This window comes from Corylus avellana, chromosome ca6 (assembly GCF_901000735.1).
Source record: "Corylus avellana chromosome ca6, CavTom2PMs-1.0".
Classification (NCBI taxonomy): Eukaryota; Viridiplantae; Streptophyta; class Magnoliopsida; order Fagales; family Betulaceae; genus Corylus; species Corylus avellana.
In genome coordinates, this window is record NC_081546.1 from 10,035,821 (window position 1) to 10,057,883 (window position 22,063).

At 34.1% G+C, this 22,063-nt stretch overlaps 2 protein-coding genes and 1 non-coding gene across 4 annotated transcripts; 1 reads left to right on the forward strand and 2 right to left on the reverse strand.

Annotated features, from left to right (window-relative positions):
* Positions 1-3,644: 3,644 nt before the first annotated feature.
* LOC132184434 (fatty-acid-binding protein 2) lies at positions 3,645-9,522 on the reverse strand. Of its 2 annotated transcripts, none has more exons than XM_059598064.1 (11): positions 9,368-9,522; positions 7,883-8,443; positions 7,540-7,762; positions 5,755-5,830; positions 5,548-5,650; positions 5,374-5,442; positions 4,910-4,946; positions 4,755-4,829; positions 4,626-4,677; positions 4,364-4,408; positions 3,645-3,977 (listed from the first exon to the last, which is right to left on the reverse strand). In XM_059598064.1, exons 2-11 carry the CDS (start codon positions 8,395-8,397, stop codon positions 3,880-3,882), a joined length of 1,293 nt encoding a protein of 430 aa, XP_059454047.1. In that variant the 5' UTR covers positions 8,398-8,443; positions 9,368-9,522; the 3' UTR covers positions 3,645-3,879. The 2 variants fall into 2 exon arrangements, with proteins under 2 accessions (XP_059454047.1, XP_059454048.1); XM_059598065.1 differs by lacking the exon at positions 9,368-9,522 and adding an exon at positions 9,070-9,129.
* A 2,183-nt stretch (positions 9,523-11,705) lies between these two features.
* LOC132184309 (guanine nucleotide-binding protein alpha-1 subunit) lies at positions 11,706-18,253 on the reverse strand (the record flags this gene model as incomplete). The annotated part of the gene is given in 14 exon segments (XM_059597891.1): positions 11,706-12,042; positions 12,124-12,203; positions 12,294-12,353; positions 12,568-12,661; positions 13,123-13,257; positions 14,329-14,384; positions 15,121-15,222; positions 15,453-15,560; positions 15,762-15,839; positions 16,029-16,118; positions 16,211-16,248; positions 17,297-17,369; positions 17,483-17,661; positions 18,047-18,253. Coding segments are annotated over 13 exon segments (1,179 nt in total). The 3' UTR covers positions 11,706-11,864.
* A 2,168-nt stretch (positions 18,254-20,421) lies between these two features.
* On the forward strand, positions 20,422-20,532 carry LOC132185984 (small nucleolar RNA snoR100). Its single transcript, XR_009440669.1, has one exon. It is a non-coding gene; the product is annotated as a small nucleolar RNA snoR100 (small nucleolar RNA).
* Positions 20,533-22,063: the final 1,531 nt, after the last annotated feature.

The following is a 22,063-nucleotide window of genomic DNA, read 5'->3' on the forward strand; positions in this document are numbered from 1 at the left end:
AAAAGCTAGGAGCAAAGTTACCTAGAGGTGTATTACGATGAGGGCCAAGTGTTATATTTAAATATTTAATTAAATGATTTTAATTTAAAAAATTCTTCTTTCTTTTTGCCCTTAATTTTTTTTTTTTTTTCAATGATTTGCAAAATTCATCTCTGTTATGAGACATTTAATTTCAACAAATTACAGATATTATATTTTGTGTTGAAATATACATAATTCTTTTTTAGTGGTATGTAATTTGAGCAAAATTAAATTTTTTTACTAAAAATTATTTTAATAAATGAACTTAGTCAATATGCTTACTTGTTTTAACTTTTAAGTTTAGGTGAAATTATGAATTTAGTAATTTCTTTTGGAGTACAATTTGTCAATTACGGTCACTTTCCATTTTTTTTTTCTTATCCTTTATTAAATTTTTTGCATTGACTATATTGATGTATTAGTATTATTATTACAATTTTGAATTTTAATTTTTTTTTTTTTTAATTTTATAGTTTAGGGTAATCGGGTCGTGTCGGGTCGTGTCTACCCGATTAGACCCGGTTATTTTAAACAGGTAAAACGGGTTGTGTCAAGTTACCCGGGTCGTGTCTGTGTATGGGATAATCGTGTAACGGGTATCCTCGGGTCGTGTCAGGTACCCATTTTGTCACCCCTAGCATGAAGGTCATGGCTGGCAATGTGGTTGGGGGGCTTGGAGGAAGCAAGTTGGTCATGGCTGGCAAGGTGGCTTGGGGGCTTGTAGCATGCAAGAAGGCCATGACTGGCAAGGTGGCTGGGCGGCTTGCAACATGCAAGAAGGCCATGGTTGGCAAGGTGGCTAGGGGGCTTGCAGTATGTAAGAAGGCCATAGTTGGCAAGTTGGCTGGGGTACTTGTAGCATGCAAAAAGGTTATGCCTGGCAAGGTTGCTTGGGAGCTTGCAGCATGCAAGAAGGCCATAGCTGGCAAGGTAGCTGGGGGCTTGCAGCACGCAAGGTCATGGTTGGGAACATACAAGTAAGGTATAGCATTGCTTTATTTGCCCTTATTCTTATCCCATCCATATTTAAATAGTATGATGTTATCACCCTCATTTACCTCACAACGCATCTCATAATTTTTGCACCTACTAAATTACCATTACATTTAACGTACCCTATAAGGAGAATAAGATGAAATGTTATTAGGTAGAATTCCACCCTTCAAATCGCATAAGCCCGAACCAAGTGACTCATCTACCGAATCAAGATCATAATCATCAAAACTGAATGCTGCTTCATTGACGGAATGAACGTGTGCAAAAATATACCTTTATAGATAAACCCTTTTCATTTTCATTTTCTTTTGTATTTTCAAAACAAAAATATTAACAAATCACTTACAATGCAAACATATATAAAATGTTTTAAACTATTTCTGTCTTTATGTTACTAAAAAATATGTTTTCAAACCAAAATTTTTTTAAAAAAAAACACTCCTTAAAAAAGTATTAAGAAATGAGCTTTTTTTTTTTGCAGAAGGATGTGAACTAGGAAGTAGGAACATACTATTTAATTCATCATAAATTGTATCTGGCCCACATAGGATGTGCTTTATTTACTGTTGAAATTTCCCCGCCAAAACTAATGAAAAAAAAAAAATCAAATTAGTTTTTTCATCAACACTACATTTTCTACAAAATATTCTAAATAAAAATTATAATGTTATCTCCATTGATTTAAAACTTAGATATGTGGGGCCATATGGATCAATCATATGAATTTTATAATTTGAAAAAAAAAATTATTTTATTATTTTATTTTACATTTTCTTTTTAAAATATAAATAATATATTTCTATTTTATTAGTAGTAGGACACGTGGCTTATTGTAGACTCTTGGATGAAATCCAACGGCCAAACTTGCATAATTTTAGAAACTGGAATTCCTCCAAAATTTCAAGGGATCCAGATCAGGTTTAATAACAACATTTCACCATTTCACCAGGAGAATAAAACACACTGTTTCGCTTAAAATAAATACTTGTCAGTCCTATGATTGGCAAAAGAAATGAATGTGTATTTTTATGGGCAAAAGCACGGTTTCACTTAAACGTGCTTTTTGATTTTAAACTCATAGTCTAACTTAAAAGGACACTTGGCAGCATTTTAAATAGCCACTTGTCACAATTTTATGCTCTCCTCTAATTGACTCATATATATATATATATATATATATATAGAGAGAGAGAGAGAGAGAGAGAGAGAGAGAGATTTTTATTTAATAAGGATTATTAGTTATCAATTAGGATTAATATTAGTTTTATTTTAGCTGCCAAAGAACCATTATGGGAGGGAAGAAATTCGTTTATTCCCTCCTCTCAATTCTTCTATTTGTCCAAATAATATAGTGGTAAGTTTGGTGATACTTCGGCTAGGTTCATGTTTGTCTTCTCTCTAGATTTGATTTCAGCAGTGATCTACGGGATCAAGTTTTTTTATTTTCTATTTTTTTGGGTTTCAATTCCCTACGAGAGATCTAAGATCGCTACTCTAAAGGCAAACAAAACCTTTATAGTAGCGTTCTTAGGTCTTTAGTCTGTCTTTCATTTTCTCGATAGTTCTTTTCTATGAGCAAATCATTGACCAATGACAGGTGAATTATCAAACATATGGAAGAATTGTTATTGATAGTAGAGACAACGAGGGAGATTGTATTTATAGCAGAGATGGAAAAGCAAGGAAATCACTGTCTAGTATGGACTGGGCAGTGGCCAAGGACTTGATTCATCGAAATTTGCTGCATATCTAAAAATTGATTGGGGCGGTGGCATTCAAAGGGTTAAACAAAGTATAGATCAAATTTGGATACAAAAAATTTCTCAATGTATCTATGATATTACTTTGTTAGAGCAATATGCTCGTTATTATAATTATCGTTGACTTAATTTATCTAACATTCGCCTTTGAGAAGCTTAGAATTTGTCAAACTACCCTAAAGCCTAGAATTTCCTCAAATTATCCTAACAAAATCATATTATTCATCTTGATTTCCCATTTCGCATAGTGTCTGAACCCATATAATGTCATGTAACATAAGATATCATATCATTATGGAAAAGTATTTGATTTCTTCCAAAAGTTGTGTGTAAGAGATGAGACTTTTCTAATCGCATCGGCAAGACTCCATTGCCAGTGTAGTGTGAGTTAAATAGCTATGAAAATATATCATACAATCTCATACAAAGAAGTTTTTTTACAAATTGAATTGTAAGCGTTCCCATAAATCAACTTAAAAAAAGTAATGGTTTCTTAATATGTGAAAAGCACATTTTTTTAATAACACGTCCTTCTCACATACTTTCTAATAACATTAACAGTGCATACGCAAACTCTTGTCATCTGAAGCCTTAATTTACCTACTAAAATATCGCCATTCCCACATGCTTAAAAAACACAAGTCACATTTTAGAAGCTGGTTTATAGTAACTCCTGCAACCCAGTTTGTAGGGTTCGTCGGAGACGTTTGTCCAACCTCCTATGATTAGCTTTTATGCATTCTAACACCTTGAGAATTGAAAACATGGAAGTCCAAGAGCAGTTGATGTGAATGGTGCCGAAACTGCATTATCGTTTGTATTTTGTTTTATTTCTTTTCTTCCCTCATTTTTTTGTATAAAAACATATAGATCTAACAATCATCTAATTGATGTGAATCCCAAATAAAAAGGTACAATTTATTGCAGAGAGGGCAGTAAAACTATGAACTATAACAAGAATGAAGAAGCTGTATATATGGTAAACCCCTGGACAAGGCAGCTGTATTCAAATCCTCCACAACAGACCTACTATTTTCTTATGCAACCGGCCATCCACTTTCCCGTATAAAAGGGGGGCAGTGGAGTAAGGAAATCAACCAGTTCAGCACCTTCTCATGAGATTCGCTACATTTTTGCCAATCTCTGCTTTCGTTTGCGCCGACACTGGAACATCTCCAATGTACATGTCAAAGAATGCCCCTGAAAAGTAAATTTATGCATCTTTCAATTCTACCCTTTCCTCATTAATCACAAATACCCTCTAATTAGGGGTGAAAAGACAGGTAGTTAACTAACCGCCTTAGACAGTTACGGTTAACCGCTAACCGCCTATATATATTATATTTATATATATAAAAATACATGAAATGATGTCGTATGTAGTAAGGTATTATCATATTACCATACAAACGACGTAATTTTGTTTTTTGTTTTTTTTTTCTTTTAAAAAGTGGTTAGCGATTATCAGGATTATTAACCACTAACAGCCGGTTAGCCGTCTAAGCGATTTAGCAAATTTTACTACCTACCTTATATATATATATCGAAAAGGAAAAGGAAAACTAGTGGAGATAAGATCCACTTACTACACAAATCTTTGCTATGGACTGCTCCAATCTGGTTACCTCCAACTGCAAAAGCAAACAAATGAAAGTCAATCTCATATGCAAACTGAGAAAGTTTGTGAAATTAATTTCACTCCTTCATCCGGTATGGATTGAAGTAGAAAGTAGACTACAATTTATAACTAGTAGTGCATTAGCAGCAAAATAAGAACACTGGCCAAAATTAAGGGTGAAGGAGAGGAGAAAAACTTCAATGGAAGCCATCACAGAGATAACTACTTACTTTCTGTAATTAGTTGTCCGTCAGCTGTTCGTCGGAAATCAATTGTTGTTCCCTGAAATGTTCCAGGCAAGTTGACGTTAACACTGATACCAATAAAGAAAAGAAATGCAAAGACTGGTAGCATATTACCGCAGGTATTGGAATATCTCGTGTAAAGTATGAACCAAATGCTCTTAGGCAATGGTAATCGGTGTCTGGGTTTATCTGAATAACCAAACAAAGGAGTCAAGAGTAAGCAATAATTTCGTGTAAAGCACAAAAAATGCATTTCCACAATCATTTACCTTCACCAGTCGGCCTCGAAGGGATTTCTCGAAAGCACTGCAAGAAGTGTAATTAGAACACTCTAATGAGGAAGATAACATATGAATTTCATCATCAGACACCATTTATCAGTTCACACAATAATAATGCTCTCTAGCGGGCTGAGCTAAGCAAAGAAAAATCAGGCACAGTTAAAACTAGCTTGGTTGTACTACACCATCAAAATAAGACTTCAGAGAGAGTAGGACTTTTAAAAATAAATAATTAGCTGACAAGCCTAGGGCCCGAATGCCTATATCCAACCGATAGCCCAACTGCTTAAACCAAAAGCCAAAAAAGTTCATAGCTCAGACAGTTAGCAGATCTTCACAAGCCAAAATGCAGATGGATCAGACAATAATAATTGTGAAAGACAAAAAACCCACATATGTCAAGGCTGTTCCAACACCAAATATATGTTTAGAAGAAGATATCTATAACTCACTCTCTCACAGTATTGATTTTCATCCCATTGCAATTCACCACAAGCCTAACAGCCATATTAATATCCTCCCTGCATCACCAATGAGAAAGGCTTTCATCCATCATGAAAAATTAGAAGCAAAGCCATGAAATTCAATAAAACAAATTGTCTACGTTCATAACCACTGCTGAATACCTGAGAAGATCCTGATAAAAATCCTGGCGTTTATTTAGTTCGTCCACAGAAACTGAAGCATACTTTGGACCCAATTTCTCGCAGATGGAGTAAGGATGAACATCTACAAGAAAAAGGATCAAGAAAGAGTATCACAGTGAATGGGAAAATATTGCAGACTTGCACTAAATAACACAGAAGTATAAAGTGAAATTTAAGAATACTTACAAAAACCAAATGCATAGACCTTAAGAGATTTGATTTTGATTATTTTCATAGTTCTTGATCCAGTTCCAACGAGGACCTGAAATGCATATAGAAGCTGTTCAAATCTAACACATTTGGTAAGAGAAAAAAGGACGCTTAAACATAAAATACAGAAAAATAGAATATTAGTACCAATAACATATATAGAGTGCTCAGTACAAGAAGTCACATGCATGTTAAATTTCATAGGTATTCTAACAATGAATTAAACACCTCAAAGTAGAAAATTTAAAAGTGTTTCTTATTTATTTTTATAATTTTTAAGAGACACCTATCACGATCCATAGAAGATGCTAGCCACGTCTATGCCATACTCTAAAAAAATTAGTCAAAGTTCCATTATAACTCCGTGAAATCACTTATGGAGCCTAATTTCATTTAGTACATAACTAATATGGGATTTAACACTTATGCAACGCTTTTACAATCCACCAACCCAATATGAACTTAACACAACACCCTCACAATCTAAAGCATCAAAGTCTCCTCCATTCAAATCTCTAGCATCCTTATCAGAACTTGCATTGTGCTGCAGTATCCCAGGTCACACGGTGTTATTAAGTTAACTCTGATACCATTTGTTGCGACTTAGGGAAAATGCTAACTATATCTATGTTCTACCTCAAAGTTAAAATTGGGGCTTCCTAAGATCACTTATAAGCTTGGTTTCACTTAATATACAATAAATGTTAAACTTAGCACTCATGCGACGACTTCACAATACACCCACTCATTGTGGGCTAAACACAAAACCTTCACAATTTAGGGTATCAGAGCATCAATCACCACAAGTTATCTTCATATATAAAGAGTACTAAATAGGGAACAAACTATAAATGGGAAAATCACTTGAAAGAATTCTTTTCTTGATAAGTAAAATCTCTTAAGAGAATTCTAAGAATGCATTTGATTAAATCCATTGCCTACATCAACAGAGTTAAATCTCATGGCTTAGAAACACACATGGTTCTAGTCTAAATAAAAGAAAAAACTTTTCTACCTTCTTTTTTTTTTTTTTTTTTAGGGGGTGGGGTGGGGTGGCGAGGGGGGGTCTTTTTTGTCCTCCTTGTTTCCTTTTATGAAACAGAACTTAAGAGCATAAATAGATAAGAGAAGAGTGCACAGCAGCCAAGGAACTCATAGAAAGCAAATATCTGATTTGGCATCAAAGTACACCAATTTAACTTGTAAATACTTTAAAGTAGTCGAACATAAAACAGATTGAAGTTCTAAAATGTTAAATAATTTTAAAGTGGCAAATATCAGCATGAAATTCAAAATTCCTGGACTTCTGCCAAGTCTAGAAAGTCAATATGATACACATCTTCAAATTTGGCCTACATCAATTCTAGTGGTAATAACTCATAAGTAACTTGGGGTTCCTGAAAGAGCATCAGAACTCAGTATTTCTTATCCAGCATTGACCACCTAGTCATCACCTTATCCTTAAAGATAGCTAGCTTTGTAGAGGGACAAAGAATAAAGATTTAACCTATATTCTTCAGCTAACAGCCTATAATTTCAGTATAGTTCCTATAAATATGAGGTAATTTTCATTTAAAAAAAAATTAAAAAAAAAACATGAGAAGCAAAGAAATCACCAGCACAAACACAGAATATACATTAATAAGTAGCCAAATTAAAACAGGAATTATAAATTAAGGTGCATAATTTATAGTTGCTATAGAATACTGTAAACGAGATTGAGAAGATCAACTGTCCATTTGGATTCCAATAAATGTTTACCTCTGAACTTAAACCGGAATTCTTCTCTCCAGTTAAAATGTTGTCCAGAATCATAGGAAACTCAATGCCAGTTCTGGGCTCAACTGCATGTCTTGTCCAGTTCAAGTCAGGAAATGATGGACCATAACATCTTTGATTCTCAACCTCACAAGGCCTTTGATCCATATATCCATTTACTTGTACATCAGTATTCTCCAGTGGAACAGCTAAAGCCTCGGAAGATCTGGTGGCAATCAACACAGAAACAAGTTTCTAAGGTTAGACTAACGTCAAAAACAGACCCAAAAAAAAAAGGGAGAAAGTGCACGACAATCTACTTAAGGAATGTACAATGACTACTCACAAGTTATCAAATGGTGGTACAATTGCAGCAGCTAATGAGAGCAAAGGATAAGATTGAAGCCTTTTGGCTTCTCTGGACATGAGCTTCATCATGAAACTTGAAATCTTATCAAAACGCACTGGGACGGCAGATTTTCCTTTTGATTGTATATAGCGAAATCCAGCAAGATTATGTCTACTAGAAATAATGTTCTTAACTCGTGTAGAAGATTCACAGCTTTTGGGTTTCGAACCATGTGAACTGCTGGCTATGTCCCGAGTCAAATTTGAAGTGGACGTACTAGAGATCCAAAAAAGTAAAGCACCAGCTAACTTTGACACACAGTTAAATGCTTCTCGAACAGCTAAACTCCCAGGGGCATATAAGTTTCGAGATTGGTATATCGAATTATCAACAAATGAACTAATCTGTGAAAATAAATGACCCCCATAATTGTGCAATACAAGGGGCTCAATTGGAAAGATGTCTTGAGAGCTTCCGTCAAGATCAATGAAAAACAACCAATTATTCCGCATATTTTGTTAGTTCCTTACAATATCCAGAATGCGGACTTCAAAGTTCCTGAACAGGAAAGTTATGCATGAGATATGAATTACAAGACACCTGCATCAGATTTTGTTGGAATGACTAAATTTGCATTCTGTATGAAAATTAGAATGGGTTGTAGCCTTGTAGGGCAGTTAGAGAAGTCTGTATATGATAACAGTTACATGCAAAACATTCAAAAAACAAAACAAAAGGTCCAGTTGTGCAAAGTTCGAAAGTCTTTAGTTTTCCAGACAACATGAGTTTTCAAAAATTTAAAATCAATTCCAAATCAATTGACATATAATGCAACGCAACCAAACATTATAATTGAAACTAGGCGCTTCAATTTCTAGTTCAAGGCCCAAATTCCATGCAACCAAACAAAAACTATTGTCATCATGGAAACTACTTAATCCAATGAATTAGGAGGTGATGATGAAAATGGTCTTCCACCATCACCACTAGAACTTCCTGAAATCAAAACCCATTATGGTAATTGAATTGCTCTGCAAAAAAGAACTCCAAAATTGAAAAGTGTACTCCATCCACAGCTATGCAATAAAATCAGTAAATTTCAAAAATTTTAAAAATCACATTGCTCATAACTTTCTTAAAGAAAAAATTGAAAAACTCCAAGAACTGAAGGAATCAAAGTGTACCATTATTTATCCCCGTGTTTATGATCAATCAAAGCAAAAGCACCACCTTTCATTCTGACTTCAACATTTAAAAAGACAACAAAAAAAAAAAAAAAAAAAAGGAAAAGAGAAATTCAATTAAAGGCCCCATTGGTTCCTTCGGAAATACGAGAAAGTGCGAGAAAAAAAACAGGACCATCTTTACGAAGCATTTCTCTTTTTCTTCCTCTATATTCTCTTCATTTTCTCTCATTGTTCTGAAGAGCCAAACAGAAAATAAAGGCAACAATAAAAAAGAAAAAAGAAATGGAAAAAGAACCTGAAATTAAGAAGAAGAAAGCTTCAACGACGGGATCACGAGGTTGAAGCCTTCTGCATTTGCAAGTTAGGGTTTTCTTTTTTTTTTCTGTGATTTTGTGAGAGAGAAGGGAGCGAAAGGAATATGCTTTGGGCACGAAATGGGAACACGTCGGAGTTGATACAAAGGCCAAACCGCACAAAATTGAAAAAACGGTTAAATAAATAAAATAGAAAAGGAAAAAAGAAAGCTTTTCTTTTGATGACCCCACTTTGCTTTCTCGCCGACTTTTCCGGGTACTTTCCTCATTCATTTCACTCCCCTTTTCTTCCACGTGTCGGGGGTCTCTGTCTCTGTCTCGGTCGTCATGTTCTGTACACGTGCTTCCTGGGAAATGGCAAAGGACAACTTCGAAATATAATAATATTAAAATAATAAATAATAAAATATATAATAAAATGATTTATTTTTCTTTCATTTTCACTGATATCTTGTCAAGTGTTTCAAATTTTTTAAGGTATATATTGTTATTATAGATTTTTGTTTTGACACCTCCAATGTCCACACAAAGGAAAAAGAGAATAAATTGGTCTTAAGCCGATTGAACATATTCATTATATAATGGAATCAGGTTTGCCTCCGATTTTTTTAAAAAAAAAAACCTCAACATCTCCCGTAAATGGTCAAGATTCAATAATATCATTTAATTTATGACAAAAAACATTGTGTGTATCTAACCATTAACCATTGGGGATAGGAGTGGTAATTCATGTTCGCATGTCGGGTTTAAATTTTGTTGAAAATAACCCAACTTATTTAATTAAACGAGTCAAACCCCTCGACCTTAACTCTCTAATTTTATATTGAGTTCATGTATCTTGTAAAAAATTGTATGCCGTTATGTTGTATGTCGGGTTCAAGGCGTGTCGAAGGATTCACTGATCATGTTAAATAAGGGATGGTGATTAAGTGACCTCAAGACAATTATCATATGTGTTTTTACTTAAATATTAAGGTATAGAGTCAACTTATGCAAGAGGAATCCCCATACTACTTGATTAGTGTAAATTACACTAAATTTTTTACCCATATACTGATATGGTCGGATCAAACTATGACTCAACTAGATTTAAGGAAACACTTACATTTTTTGATTAGAAAGTGTATATATATTTCTTTTGTTCTTATTCTTTGTTCAGGCCCTAGGCATCTACCAATCATAAACGGTGTTTAATCTTAACCATTACATGAATATTTTGAAAGTGTTTAGATGTGCTAATTATCGTGCACATGATTTAGCTAATTAGGCCGCTTTTCATATTGTTTTTGGAAGCATTCTCATAGGGTCTCCTATTATATTCCCCATTCGAATCAAAGGTGAAAAAGCCTCTTCTGTTCCCAAGAGGTAGCTCAATCGGTTAGGACCACGTCTGATAAAGCGAAAGTTACTAGTTTAAATTCTCCTCTCCCTCTGTGCAGACATGTTAAAAAAAGAAAAAAGAAAAAAAAGAAGCAGCCTCTTCCATGTAGCATTTTCCTTCGTTCAATTAGAAGAAAAAAACAAGAACAAGAACAAACAAAACCATTACTTGAATTAGTCTTCTTTGAATTGGAGAGAAACAGCGTATACGTTTGGTGCACTAAAAGTCCAACCTGAAAATGGCTGTTTTCATTAACGTGTTTTGAAAATTATTTTTTGTTTGTTATTTAAAAGAATGTATTGATGTGATATGAAACTAAATGGACAGGAATTCTCCGGTGCAAGTGGGCCGGAAAGAGCCTGTTCTTATTAATATAAGGGTAAAATTGTTATTTTTTATATTTTTTTAATAATTTTGCCTTCATATTAACAAAGATCAGCTCGTAAATGACCTGAAAATGATTCAAATTCTACAAAACAAAAAACAAAAATTTTACAGAGGTCACTAGATCAAATTTCCCTTCCCTCTTCCTCTTTCTGTGTAAGGACATGTCAAAAAAAAAAAAAATAATAATAATAATAATAATAATAAACAGAACATTAATTTCAATAATCAACCCTACCGTGTAGAATTACTTTACTGTCCACGACATATATGAAACAGGTCTTTCTTTCGCCTCAAATTTTCCGAATACAGTTAAAATACTATTGCCCTTTGCCAATCTAGTTCGATCATGTAATGGTAAAGAAAAGAAAAGTCAGTCAAAGAAAAAGAAGTCATTAGCTCATGAGAAAAACGTTTTTTTTTTTTTCCTTTCACATTTTTCATGAAATAATAATAATAATAGGAAGCAAAGTTGTAGTGAACATTGCATTTTTTTCCTTTCAACCATGATTCTAGAACATTAAATAGCTTAAAAGCTTTTCTTGGTCCATAAATTGAACAGAATATAATTGTAATTAAATGCTGATATCAAAAATCGAGTTGATATTTACTATTTAGTACACTTGACCTTAATGCCCAAAATCTGATGAAGTTGTTCAATCAACAAACACTTTCTTTTCTTTTTTTTTTTTGCCTAAGATCTTGCTGTGTGGTCATAATAAGCCAGCCTCAAAGAGATTTCTCCGTCTCAAAGTCTCATCTACAAGCTTGAAAGTCTTCTTCACAAGCTTCTGATCAAGGGCAGTGGTCCTATAGATCTTGAACACCCGGTCTACACAATCAGGAGCAGTGCTCTGAAAATACAACTCCTCAAATTTTTTCTTCACAAACCTGAAAGCCAGATGATTTAGAATGGTTAAATAGTCTTCCTTTTATCCCATGCATAAAGGGCAGGAAGATGTAAATGCTTACTCATATGCATGCTCAATCTCTTGTTTTCCCGTTGATACCGGCTGGTAATCCTTGAACCATTCGCATACGTTTAGTGGCACCTACAGAATGTAGAACATCAAAGATCCATACAAATGCAAAGTTTTTTTTTTCAACAATCATTAATTTTGCAGTGTTTTACTGACTCTCACTTTTAGAACCTTCTTCTCAAATATATCGAACTTGTTTAGAAACAGCATGAAGGATGTTTTCTGCACCCAGAAAGGTTGAAAAAGAAAAAGGCATAAGTTGGTAAAATAAATCTTAATTGTCCAAAATATAAAGCTCAGAACAAGTCATATTTAGAGAGAGAGAGAGAGAGAGAGAATATGTTGGAAAAGAACTCTCCACAATATATGTATTCATGTACATATGGATATGTGTATGTGTACAAAGATACATTACAGAAGGGGCATCAAAGAAAACCTTGAAACAAGGTTGCTTCAGGACCCACTCAAGGAGTTCCTTGGTCTCCATCATTCTGTTCCTGTTTTCATCCTCAAAGAGTGTTTGATCATACCTGAAACACAAGTGTCAGTTTAAGCCTTCTTCAGCTTTACACATTTATTATAATGCTATCATCTTATATGTTATGAGATAGAAGTGGGCAATTGTGCCAATCAGAGTCTTAACTGACAAAATTTCTGAGCCCTTCATTTTGGTTGTCTTTGCCACCCCAACTAATGGAACACCAGACATAGAACAACCTTTGCTACTGGAAATTACTGCCCTCATGGCGGTTATTATGCGAACTTAGTCGTAATATAATCACACAACTTAAGTACTAATTTTAATATAGATCATCCGAACAATTAATGAGGCCTTAAAATAGCAAATAGAACTCTAAAAGCAAAATGAGAGATAAACCAGTTCAGTTCAAATGGGAACCCTCAATGGCAAAACTAAGGTTAATCAGAGACAGGCTTAATTGCCATCATGCTAGATGCATATGATGATAAATTAATGCAACAGTTAACTTACTCGCTAATGGCAACACAAAAAATTACAGCTGTAACACCTTCAAATAGATGAATCCATTTCCTCCTCTCATTTCTCTGGCCTCCAACATCAAAGAGTCTATATACTTCACCACTTTTCTTATTTTCTCCAACAGGGCTGCCAAAATGATTGCCAATATTGAGTCGTTGATAACTTCATTGTATTGTTAAACAAAATAAAAATAAAAAACATGAGTTCTGGACATTCATGCTTTTAAACATAGATATAGGTTGCTTTACAAACAATAATATTTAGTATGTACATAGATTATGTCATAAATAATACACCATTTCACAGCAGTGGATCTGAATTTGTTTATAAATTATACGTCATATATAGATTATGTCATATATAGACACCATTCCTCGTCAGCAGTGGATCTGAATTTGTTTATAAATTATATAAAAAAGTCGAGAGCCATGGCAAGACAAGAAAGATTAAGATAAGTAGAGATAATAAAGTTATAAGCAGTTGAGGAAAAGATAAGAGAGTCAAATAGCACAATTTGGTCATCTGCACCATGGAATTATAAGGCAGAACAAGAAGCTAGTAAATCAAAGTGACGAGGAATGCCATGAGTAAAGTTGTCTCTTATTTTGAGTTTTCAGCGGATACAGCCTTTGTGCCCATAACCCTAAATTTGTCTGTGGGCAGAGCTGTAAGAGTCAATTCCAAGTAGTTGGGTAAAGGGAAAAAGGCTATGTTGAGATGATTTGTTTCTCATTTTGAGTACCCAGTGGGCCATATGTTGCAATCTGGCCACAAATAATCATCTTATCTTATTGGTATAAAAACAATATTAATAGAGAAGTTACATGTCGATTCTTATATCCCATCTCAAGATACTACATTAGATTTTTATGTAGATCATGCTCATGTATGAATTAATAAGCTTCTCTACTGTTGCAAACTCCTACTTAACCCATAAAGCAAGGAATACCCGCAAGTTGTTATTAATAGCACCACAAGTGGGACATGTGCAGAATAAATGAATTAGCAGCAGCACATGAAGCGTGACTGCATTTTCTCCTTTTCATTTGGATTCACATAATAGTGTCAAAAATGCAGTTCAGCTCCTGACTTCAGGAAGAGAAGGACAAAGCACCAAAGCATGCTGCAGATAAAAGAAAAGTAGCCACATTTTCCTAATAATGGAAAGTCATCTTACACTTCACAAAGAATATTCACCTGAACTGAATCTCTACAACTCCAGTTGTACGAACTCTGGCATAGAGAACATCTTCCTGCAATACCAAAATACCCTAAGAAACTCGTTCTACGTATACTTTCTACTTAACTAATATAACTAATTATATAGAGATGCTATAATGTGATGCACACCATGAGATATATATACAAAGTTTGGGGGATCGGGTGGTCGTACAAGATAGCTTTTGTAACAGACACTCTCAGCCGGAATGTCCTAGTGGTAGACGATAAGCAGTTTCCATTTGAAAACAAAGGCCAAAAAAAGGCTGCAAAGCGGACACATGCCAAAAACAGAAAGGGAGCTCATTGAAGCTGCTTAGTGTTTTATTTTTATTGGTGGATAAATAACATTAGATTAATTAATAAGCAATCCAAACTTGGGAAAAGACATATAAAGGTACTTAAAATACTCTAAAACATCCCTTCAACACAGCTGAAAGAAGATAAGAAAGCTCAGCAGCAATTCTCCACAGCAGCATCACAGCATGTGCAGATAAAATTTTGGTTAAAATGTCTTAAAAAAACCTTGAAGACTATATAATGAACGACTTAGAGCAAGTAGTAGAGAGATATATCTAGAAACTCTTCCATAATGGAGGAAGTACACTAGAAAATACACAAGAGGTCCAGATATTATCATTGTGACATTATTTTCTGTAAGCTCCTTTTTACTGCATGCGGCATTTCCTTACATTCTGATACTAACAACATAATGTAATGTTATGCACTTAAACCCTTTTGAGATAAAGAAATATTAGGGAGATTAGGTACCTTTGTAGGAACATAATTTGGATCAGCCAGTCTTTGCAAATTATCCATGAAATAATGGGCACACTCTGGAACTTGGAGCTCATTACCACGAGCAGACGTTTCCTATGTTTACAGGGTAAAAGAAACACTTAGCATGCTTCATTTAGAATTAAAAAAGGGAAATAAAAAGGAAAAAATGACTGAAAAGCTTAATCAAAATAAGACAAGACAAGCACTGAATAACTGGATAAAAAAATGAGACTGCTGTAGAGCAATCAGCATATTTTGATAAGTTTTATTTTATTATTATTTTTTAAGTGTAGAGCAATCAGCATATTAGAAGCAACAGCTACCTGAATTGCGGCATCTCTCCATAGAGTCTCTATCTCGTATGCAAGCTCTTTAGTGAGACGTGGACAATCCAATCTACCTCCAATTTCTGATAGTTTCTCGCCAATTGCCTGATACAAAATGCAAGTTCTACTGAATTGACAAGCCTAGCATTTCCAAAACAAGATTCAGGGATGAACAAGGTTTTCACTTAAAAAATAAATTATGTTAAGACTTTCGAACCAGATTTCATTTTTGCACTATTGTCACTATATTGAACGATCAAACCACACAAAGGCAACAAAATAGGCAGTCAAAGTGTGAACTCAAACCTTATTTTCACTTGATAAAACATACTTCGAGGAATCTGTGTCATTCTGAGCCAACTCCTTTGATCCATCATGCAGTATCTATTCAATAACATTCAGCATGCAATGAATACAATGATTGAAATTTATCTGATTCGCTTAGCATAACAATGGCTAAGACTCGTCTAAGCTCAAGAAAAATATATTATTTACTAGAAGCAGCTGGCCTAGATACTCTTTGTAACATGCGGAAAGGGAAATAACCAACACACCCTTTCAAGTATTGCATACTTTTATAGTCTGATACACATTGGCATGGATGACTGAGATGTAGCTCTTTAGCTCTGCCTCATCAAAGCCAGTTTGAAACAAAAGTTTTATCTGCACACAGATCATGCACTCTAGTGTAAATATTAGTGTCTCAAGTAAAGACGAGGATACGCTTTGGAAGAGGGACTTGTAAAATATCTTGCCTGCTTAAAAATTGTGGACTTCCCAGACTCTCCAGCACCTTAACAACAAAAGATTGATCACATCATTTGGATCAGCCAAAAAGCAACAACAAGTACAACCCGTAATACGTGTTTATGCCTAAGCCCCTAATGTGGAGACTTAAAACTAGAGGGATAAGTTTTTATGCATATAAGCAATAAGCTTGAACACTAGGCCACTCCAATGGTGGAAAAAAAGAAAAGCGAGCCCTAGAAATTAGCAACTCAGGTACATAATAAACCAATAAATATCGTCAATCACTATATTGATGAAGAAGATATTAACTCCTAGACCTAGATGCACAGAGAAGGGTGAAGGAAGGCAATCACACATACGTAACAAAAATCAGAAGCTACCCAAGCATTCACAACCTTGACCACCAAAGCTACAAAAGGAAGTCACATTCTGGTCAAAACAAGGAAAAGGAAAACTGTATGAATATTAATTGTTGCTAGCAAATATCACTACTTTTGGTTTTCCCTTATCCTATGAGAAGAAGCATATTAACTAATAAATATGTAATTAGTCATCTAGTCACAATAACACTTTTGTAAACTCTAACTCTATCTGTCGCCAAAGGACCCTAGTCAAATAGCAATCAACAAATAATGTCCCCGAATAAGAAAATGGGACTTCAGTAGATACTCATCGGATTAAGAACGGAATAAAGGTCAACGAGATGTTAAAAGGCATTACAGATTAAGCTGTAATAACCCTGCAATCACAAAATCCAGGATTATCCTTAATCTTAAGATTTTTTTGCCTTCGCGAGAGGGTGACATTGGGAAGGTTTTTAACTACTACTTAATCATGAAACTTGAAATGGAATTTGCATTGTACACATTTTTTGTAGAAGACAGGTGACACTCAACAAAATCATATTTGTTATTTCTCTATCTAACTTTTGCAAAGCACCACAAGAAAAAACTATGCATGATGCCATGTGCTGCCGTCAATCCTTAGAATTCGAGTTTTTCAATCTCGACATGCTTCAACTTCCAAATAGATGATTTTAGTGGATGCAAAACAACAGAGATAATAAGAAATACTGTTTAAGATAGGTGTACCAAGTAGTAGAAGTTTCTGGATATGCTTTTCAGCTTTTGTTTCTTGCTCAATTCGCCTTTCGATTTCTGCATCCTGAAAATCATACATTACAATCAAAATGAAGTCTATATACCACATAAAAATTGCTCTACCATCGATTAGTAGAAGGGCATAAAAGAGCACGTATTTTACTGAGCATAACTCACCTGTGCATTCTCTTCAGTATCAGCTCCATTGTAGTGACGGTTTCTGCTGCAGAATGAGCCCATATTTTCAATCACAATAGACAGCATAGAAGATGCAGAGTAAAGTTTTGCCAGAAGTCTCAACTCCTTAATGTAGTGTTATCACTCATTATCAGTTCGAGCTGACCTATATCACAAAACTTAGAACATCCATTGATCAATAAAGATGAGCTACATCTCCCCAGACCCAAAAAAAAAAACTAAAAAATTAAAAATTAAAATAAAATATCTTAGGCCATTAGTCGTAATTGATGAAATAGTTAAATCAAACAACTTAAACAAATGAATTCCTCAAAAATCAATTCACGAGAAAGACCATCCAAAATGCTTCGCAATGAGAAACCCACAAAAAGTTTCATCTTTTTTGAAAAGAAAATGATATACACACCCTCTTGATCTACCATTTTAAGATCGAATCACCGCGATTTCCTCAGCAGAATCCGACCCAAAAAAAGAAAAAAAGAAAGATCTGCGAGTAGAAAATTTGGGAATGCAACACAAAACGAGAGGCTTAAAAGAAGTTACCTGATAACCAAGGTCCAAGAGGCTGTTTTTCTGAGCTGTGGAGTTGAAGAAATGGCGGTAGATTTGGTGGATTCAGTGAGAATGAAGCTGAGAAAAGCAGTTCCCTCTGGTGTTGTTCAGAAACCATATACAGTTTTATATAAATAGATTAAAAAATGTCGTAGAAATGGATATTAGTAAGAGTTATTTATTTATTTATTTATATTTATATATAGTTAGAGAAAGAAAAAGGGCAGCTAAATCTGGAAGGAGGGAAAGAGTACGAAAGAGCGCCGAAAGCTGCAAGCCTCTTCTCCCCTCCCCTTCTATCTTCGGTCAGACTTATAAAGACGGACCAAGATAAAGAAACTCCCTACTTATATTAATTTTTTTTTTTTTGCTTGTTTCTCGGGAAAATACACTCACTTACGCCGTGACTTTATATATATATATATATATCTCTCTTCCCAACTCGCTACCAACTCCGAAGGATATTGGTTAATCCTCCTCCGGGAACAACATTCAATCCTCCTCCGCTTAAACCGTTGGATTCATTTGACTAATAACGGGTTTTGTTTTATTTTCGTTTTATTTTCAAAAATCTTCTAAGTTGAGTTTCCACTTGATATGCAAATTTTAGGGCGAAAATAAAACATTGGTTTTCATTTGTTTAGAAATCAGTCCTTAACGAAAAAATAAAAAATAAAAAACTCTTTCCACACCTTTTAAAGCGGAAGTGACTAGTTTCAATTCTCTATTTTTCTCTTGTGTGAACATGTCAAAAAAAAAAAAAAAAAAACCTACTCTCCCTTTCTGAGTTGTCCAAATTACTGGAAGAGTTTTTGCCACGTCTTTTAACACGCCATTTTGCATGGAATTATATTGAGGAATACTGGTTTTTGCAAATTTTTTAAAAAAATATTTGATTCTAAAATGATATATCACAATTTCATCATCTTATGTCTCTATTTATTAAAACAATAGACCACTTGAGATCCATCCACCAGGGCGGACAGCCCCCAAAATTTTAAATCCTCCCCCTAATTTTTTGTTTTTTTTTTAAAAAAAAAATATATCCTTAAAAACATTTTTTTTGCCCCCGATTTTTTTTTTTTTTTGGTTAGTTCTACCCTCCCAAACCTTAAAGTCTAGTCCTGCCCCTGCGCATATATGCCGCCCCCAATGCTTTAAGGAAATAAAAAAAAATTTGTAGGGTTAAATTTGAGTTTTTAGTCAAATTGGCCTTACCCAAGCTCAGAAAAGATTAAAAAAAAAAATGGCCCCTACTCATTTTTAATTTTTTGGCCCTACCTATTAAACTCTTTGGTCTTGCCTAATAAAAATTTTTGGCTACCCACTAAAATTTTGTAGCCCTATAGTCCCTCCCAATATATCTTTTGGCCGGTTACCGCCTTACCTATTAAAAATTGTAGTAACCCAACTTTTAGTCATAACTACCTATTGATTACCTATTTGAGATTTGGCTCTACCCACTAAATTTTATCTTTCTTGAATATCCAATAATACATCTCATTGCCTCTCTAATCCTAAACAATCACAAATTCACAATCAATAACCTTAAAATTTGAAACTTTTAGAGATTACTTTCGTATGTTGGTTTAATTTTCCAAATAACAAATAAATGAAAAAAAATGGTAGCATTATATTTCTTCGTTCATATGTTATATAAGGCTTCATTCATATTATTGATGCAATTTTTGGTCCACATTACTACTTGCTAGCGATATTTCTTTATGGTTGGGTTGTGAGTAAAAGTCCTGTACGTCTATGGTATTCCTGTAAAATAAGAACACGGTCAGAGGGTCTTCGATTGGGGCCGAAGACTCTCCGATGCTTTAGTTAGCATCTTGTGTGTAGACAAAAATATACAATGATAATATGCTTCTAATATCATATAATTTGTGTGTGTAAAGTGAGATATATGAAAATGAGTGAGAGAGGTTATAGAGAAATAAGAGTCTCCTCCAAAGAGAGAGACATGAGAGAGAGTCCTAGAAAAAAGAAGACATTTCTCCTTTTATAAGCTAATGGTGACACGTGTCACCATATGAATGGGCAATAGCAAAATGATAGATAAATATAAATAGGTGGACATATTTTATCCCTAACACATATCTTAAGACGCAACTTGTACTGACTACGTTCTCATCTTAAGGTTGTTGCTTATTCTTTGTGTAAGTTTCAATTGTCTTTAGTTTTTTTTTTCCTTCTAGTTTATGTTTTTTCTAAATGAAAGGTTTTCAATCAAGACTTTTTTATCCATGAAGGTTTGTAGTAATAATAGCCTATGCAATATTCTTTTTTTTTTTTTTTTTTTGGAGAAAATAGTCTTTGCAATATTCGTGTACAATAAGTCGATGCTTTGAATGACATGAGAATGAAGGAAGCATGATCATGTGCACGGACATGGAGTTCACGTGTCAACATGTCTACTCCCTCTTATGCTTTATTGGCTTTAACTTTGGGCCTGGTTGCAACCCATATCTTTATTCTCTCTTTTTTCTTTTTCTTTTTTACTTATGAAAAATTAAAATTTACGCTTTGGCTTATGCCTCGGTCTCTGGACTCTGCCCATAAAATTTTTCGACTTCGTTCCTACTTGAGATGGTGACATATCGTTTTGCAACTAAATTTTTTGTAAAAGTTTTGAAAAACCTAGCAAAAATTGATTTATGTGAAAAAAAAAAAAAAAAGAATGAATGTTTGGTACGAAAAAAGTAAAAATGTAAGAATATTTGGTATAAAATGTTTTTGTTTTGTATTGATTTTTTTATTTGAATAGTAATAAAAAATAATTGATGTAATGTAAAAAAGTAAAAAATGTTGAGAAAATAAAAAAAGTGAGGAATAGTATCACGCATTTGTGGCCTTTGCCAAACAAAGCCCTAGCATTTCTCAATTATAATTATCTCCAAAAATGATAATAAAATTATCAAAGGCCAAAAAAAAATAAATGAAATTAATCAAGGTTAAAACTACAAAATGAAACCAACAAAACTCCAAGCTAAGGTATATGGATTATTTTTTGTTGTGAGTGCATTTGTTAGTATTATGTCACACATTGATAAAGTATTAAAAAAAAATACAGTAGTTGATATATTTAAGTGGATCGAAGTTCATTAACTTAAGCATTTTGATTAGAAGTGGTGTCTTAATTTGTATACTAATGTACTATTTGTTGAACTCCTCAAGTTCTCTTCTTTACAATTGGTATCAAAGTCATGATTAGTTTCCACGGTTAATACAAATGTATTGGTTTAACGTGTTTAGTTTCACTTCGGTTAAAAAGTGTAGTGGCTCTTGGTGTACGAGTGGGACTATTGTGTGAGTGTAAAAAGAGTATGATAGCTTTTAGTTTACGAATGAGACTATTGTGTAAAAGATTCATACGCGATGAAGAATTAGGTTAATGTGAAAGATACTCACAAGTGAGAAGGATATTCGTTATAAATATACATTGATAAGTACAAAGAAAAATAGTTAATATACTTAACAAGACCCAAGCTTAAATGTTTTTACTATAAAAATTAGGGGTGTCAATCCGGTTCGGTTTCTTGGTTTTTGGCCAAAATCGGGGACCGAAACCGGGGTACCCGGTTCTTGGTTTTGGAAAACCGGAACAAGGAACTGGGGTCTCGGTTACCAGCCGATCCGGTTTGTACCCGATCTGGTAACCGGTTTTTATATATATTAATTTAATTACCTAAAGTATATATATATATATATATACCCAGTTCTGGTAACCCGGTAAAAACTGGGTACCAGCACCGAGGTACCCGGTTTTTGACTTTTTCAAACCGGAACCAGAATCGGGTCCCTGGTTTCCCGGTTCCGGTTTCCCAGTAATTTTTGATACCCCTAATAAAAAGTGTCCCAATTTATATATTAATGTATTTTTTGTTGAACTCTTCACTCAATTCTCTCCCTATCTAACACCTTCCTCTCTCTCTCTCTCTCTCTCTCTCTTCCACCCCCCTCTCTAGGGTTTTTGAAATTAGGGTTCTCTAGGGCTTTATA

Excerpts from the sequence above, each read along its gene's own strand:
- LOC132184434 (XM_059598064.1), bottom strand. The coding sequence starts at position 8,397 with ATGCGGAATAATTGGTTGTTTTTCATTGATCTTGACGGAAGCTCTCAA. Across the intron at positions 7,763-7,882 it reads GTACCACCATTTGATAACTT|ATCTTCCGAGGCTTTAGCTG; the intron begins GTGAGTAGTCAT and ends GATTGCCACCAG. Across the intron at positions 4,409-4,625 it reads CGGACAACTAATTACAGAAA|TTGGAGGTAACCAGATTGGA; the intron begins GTAAGTAGTTAT and ends TTGCTTTTGCAG.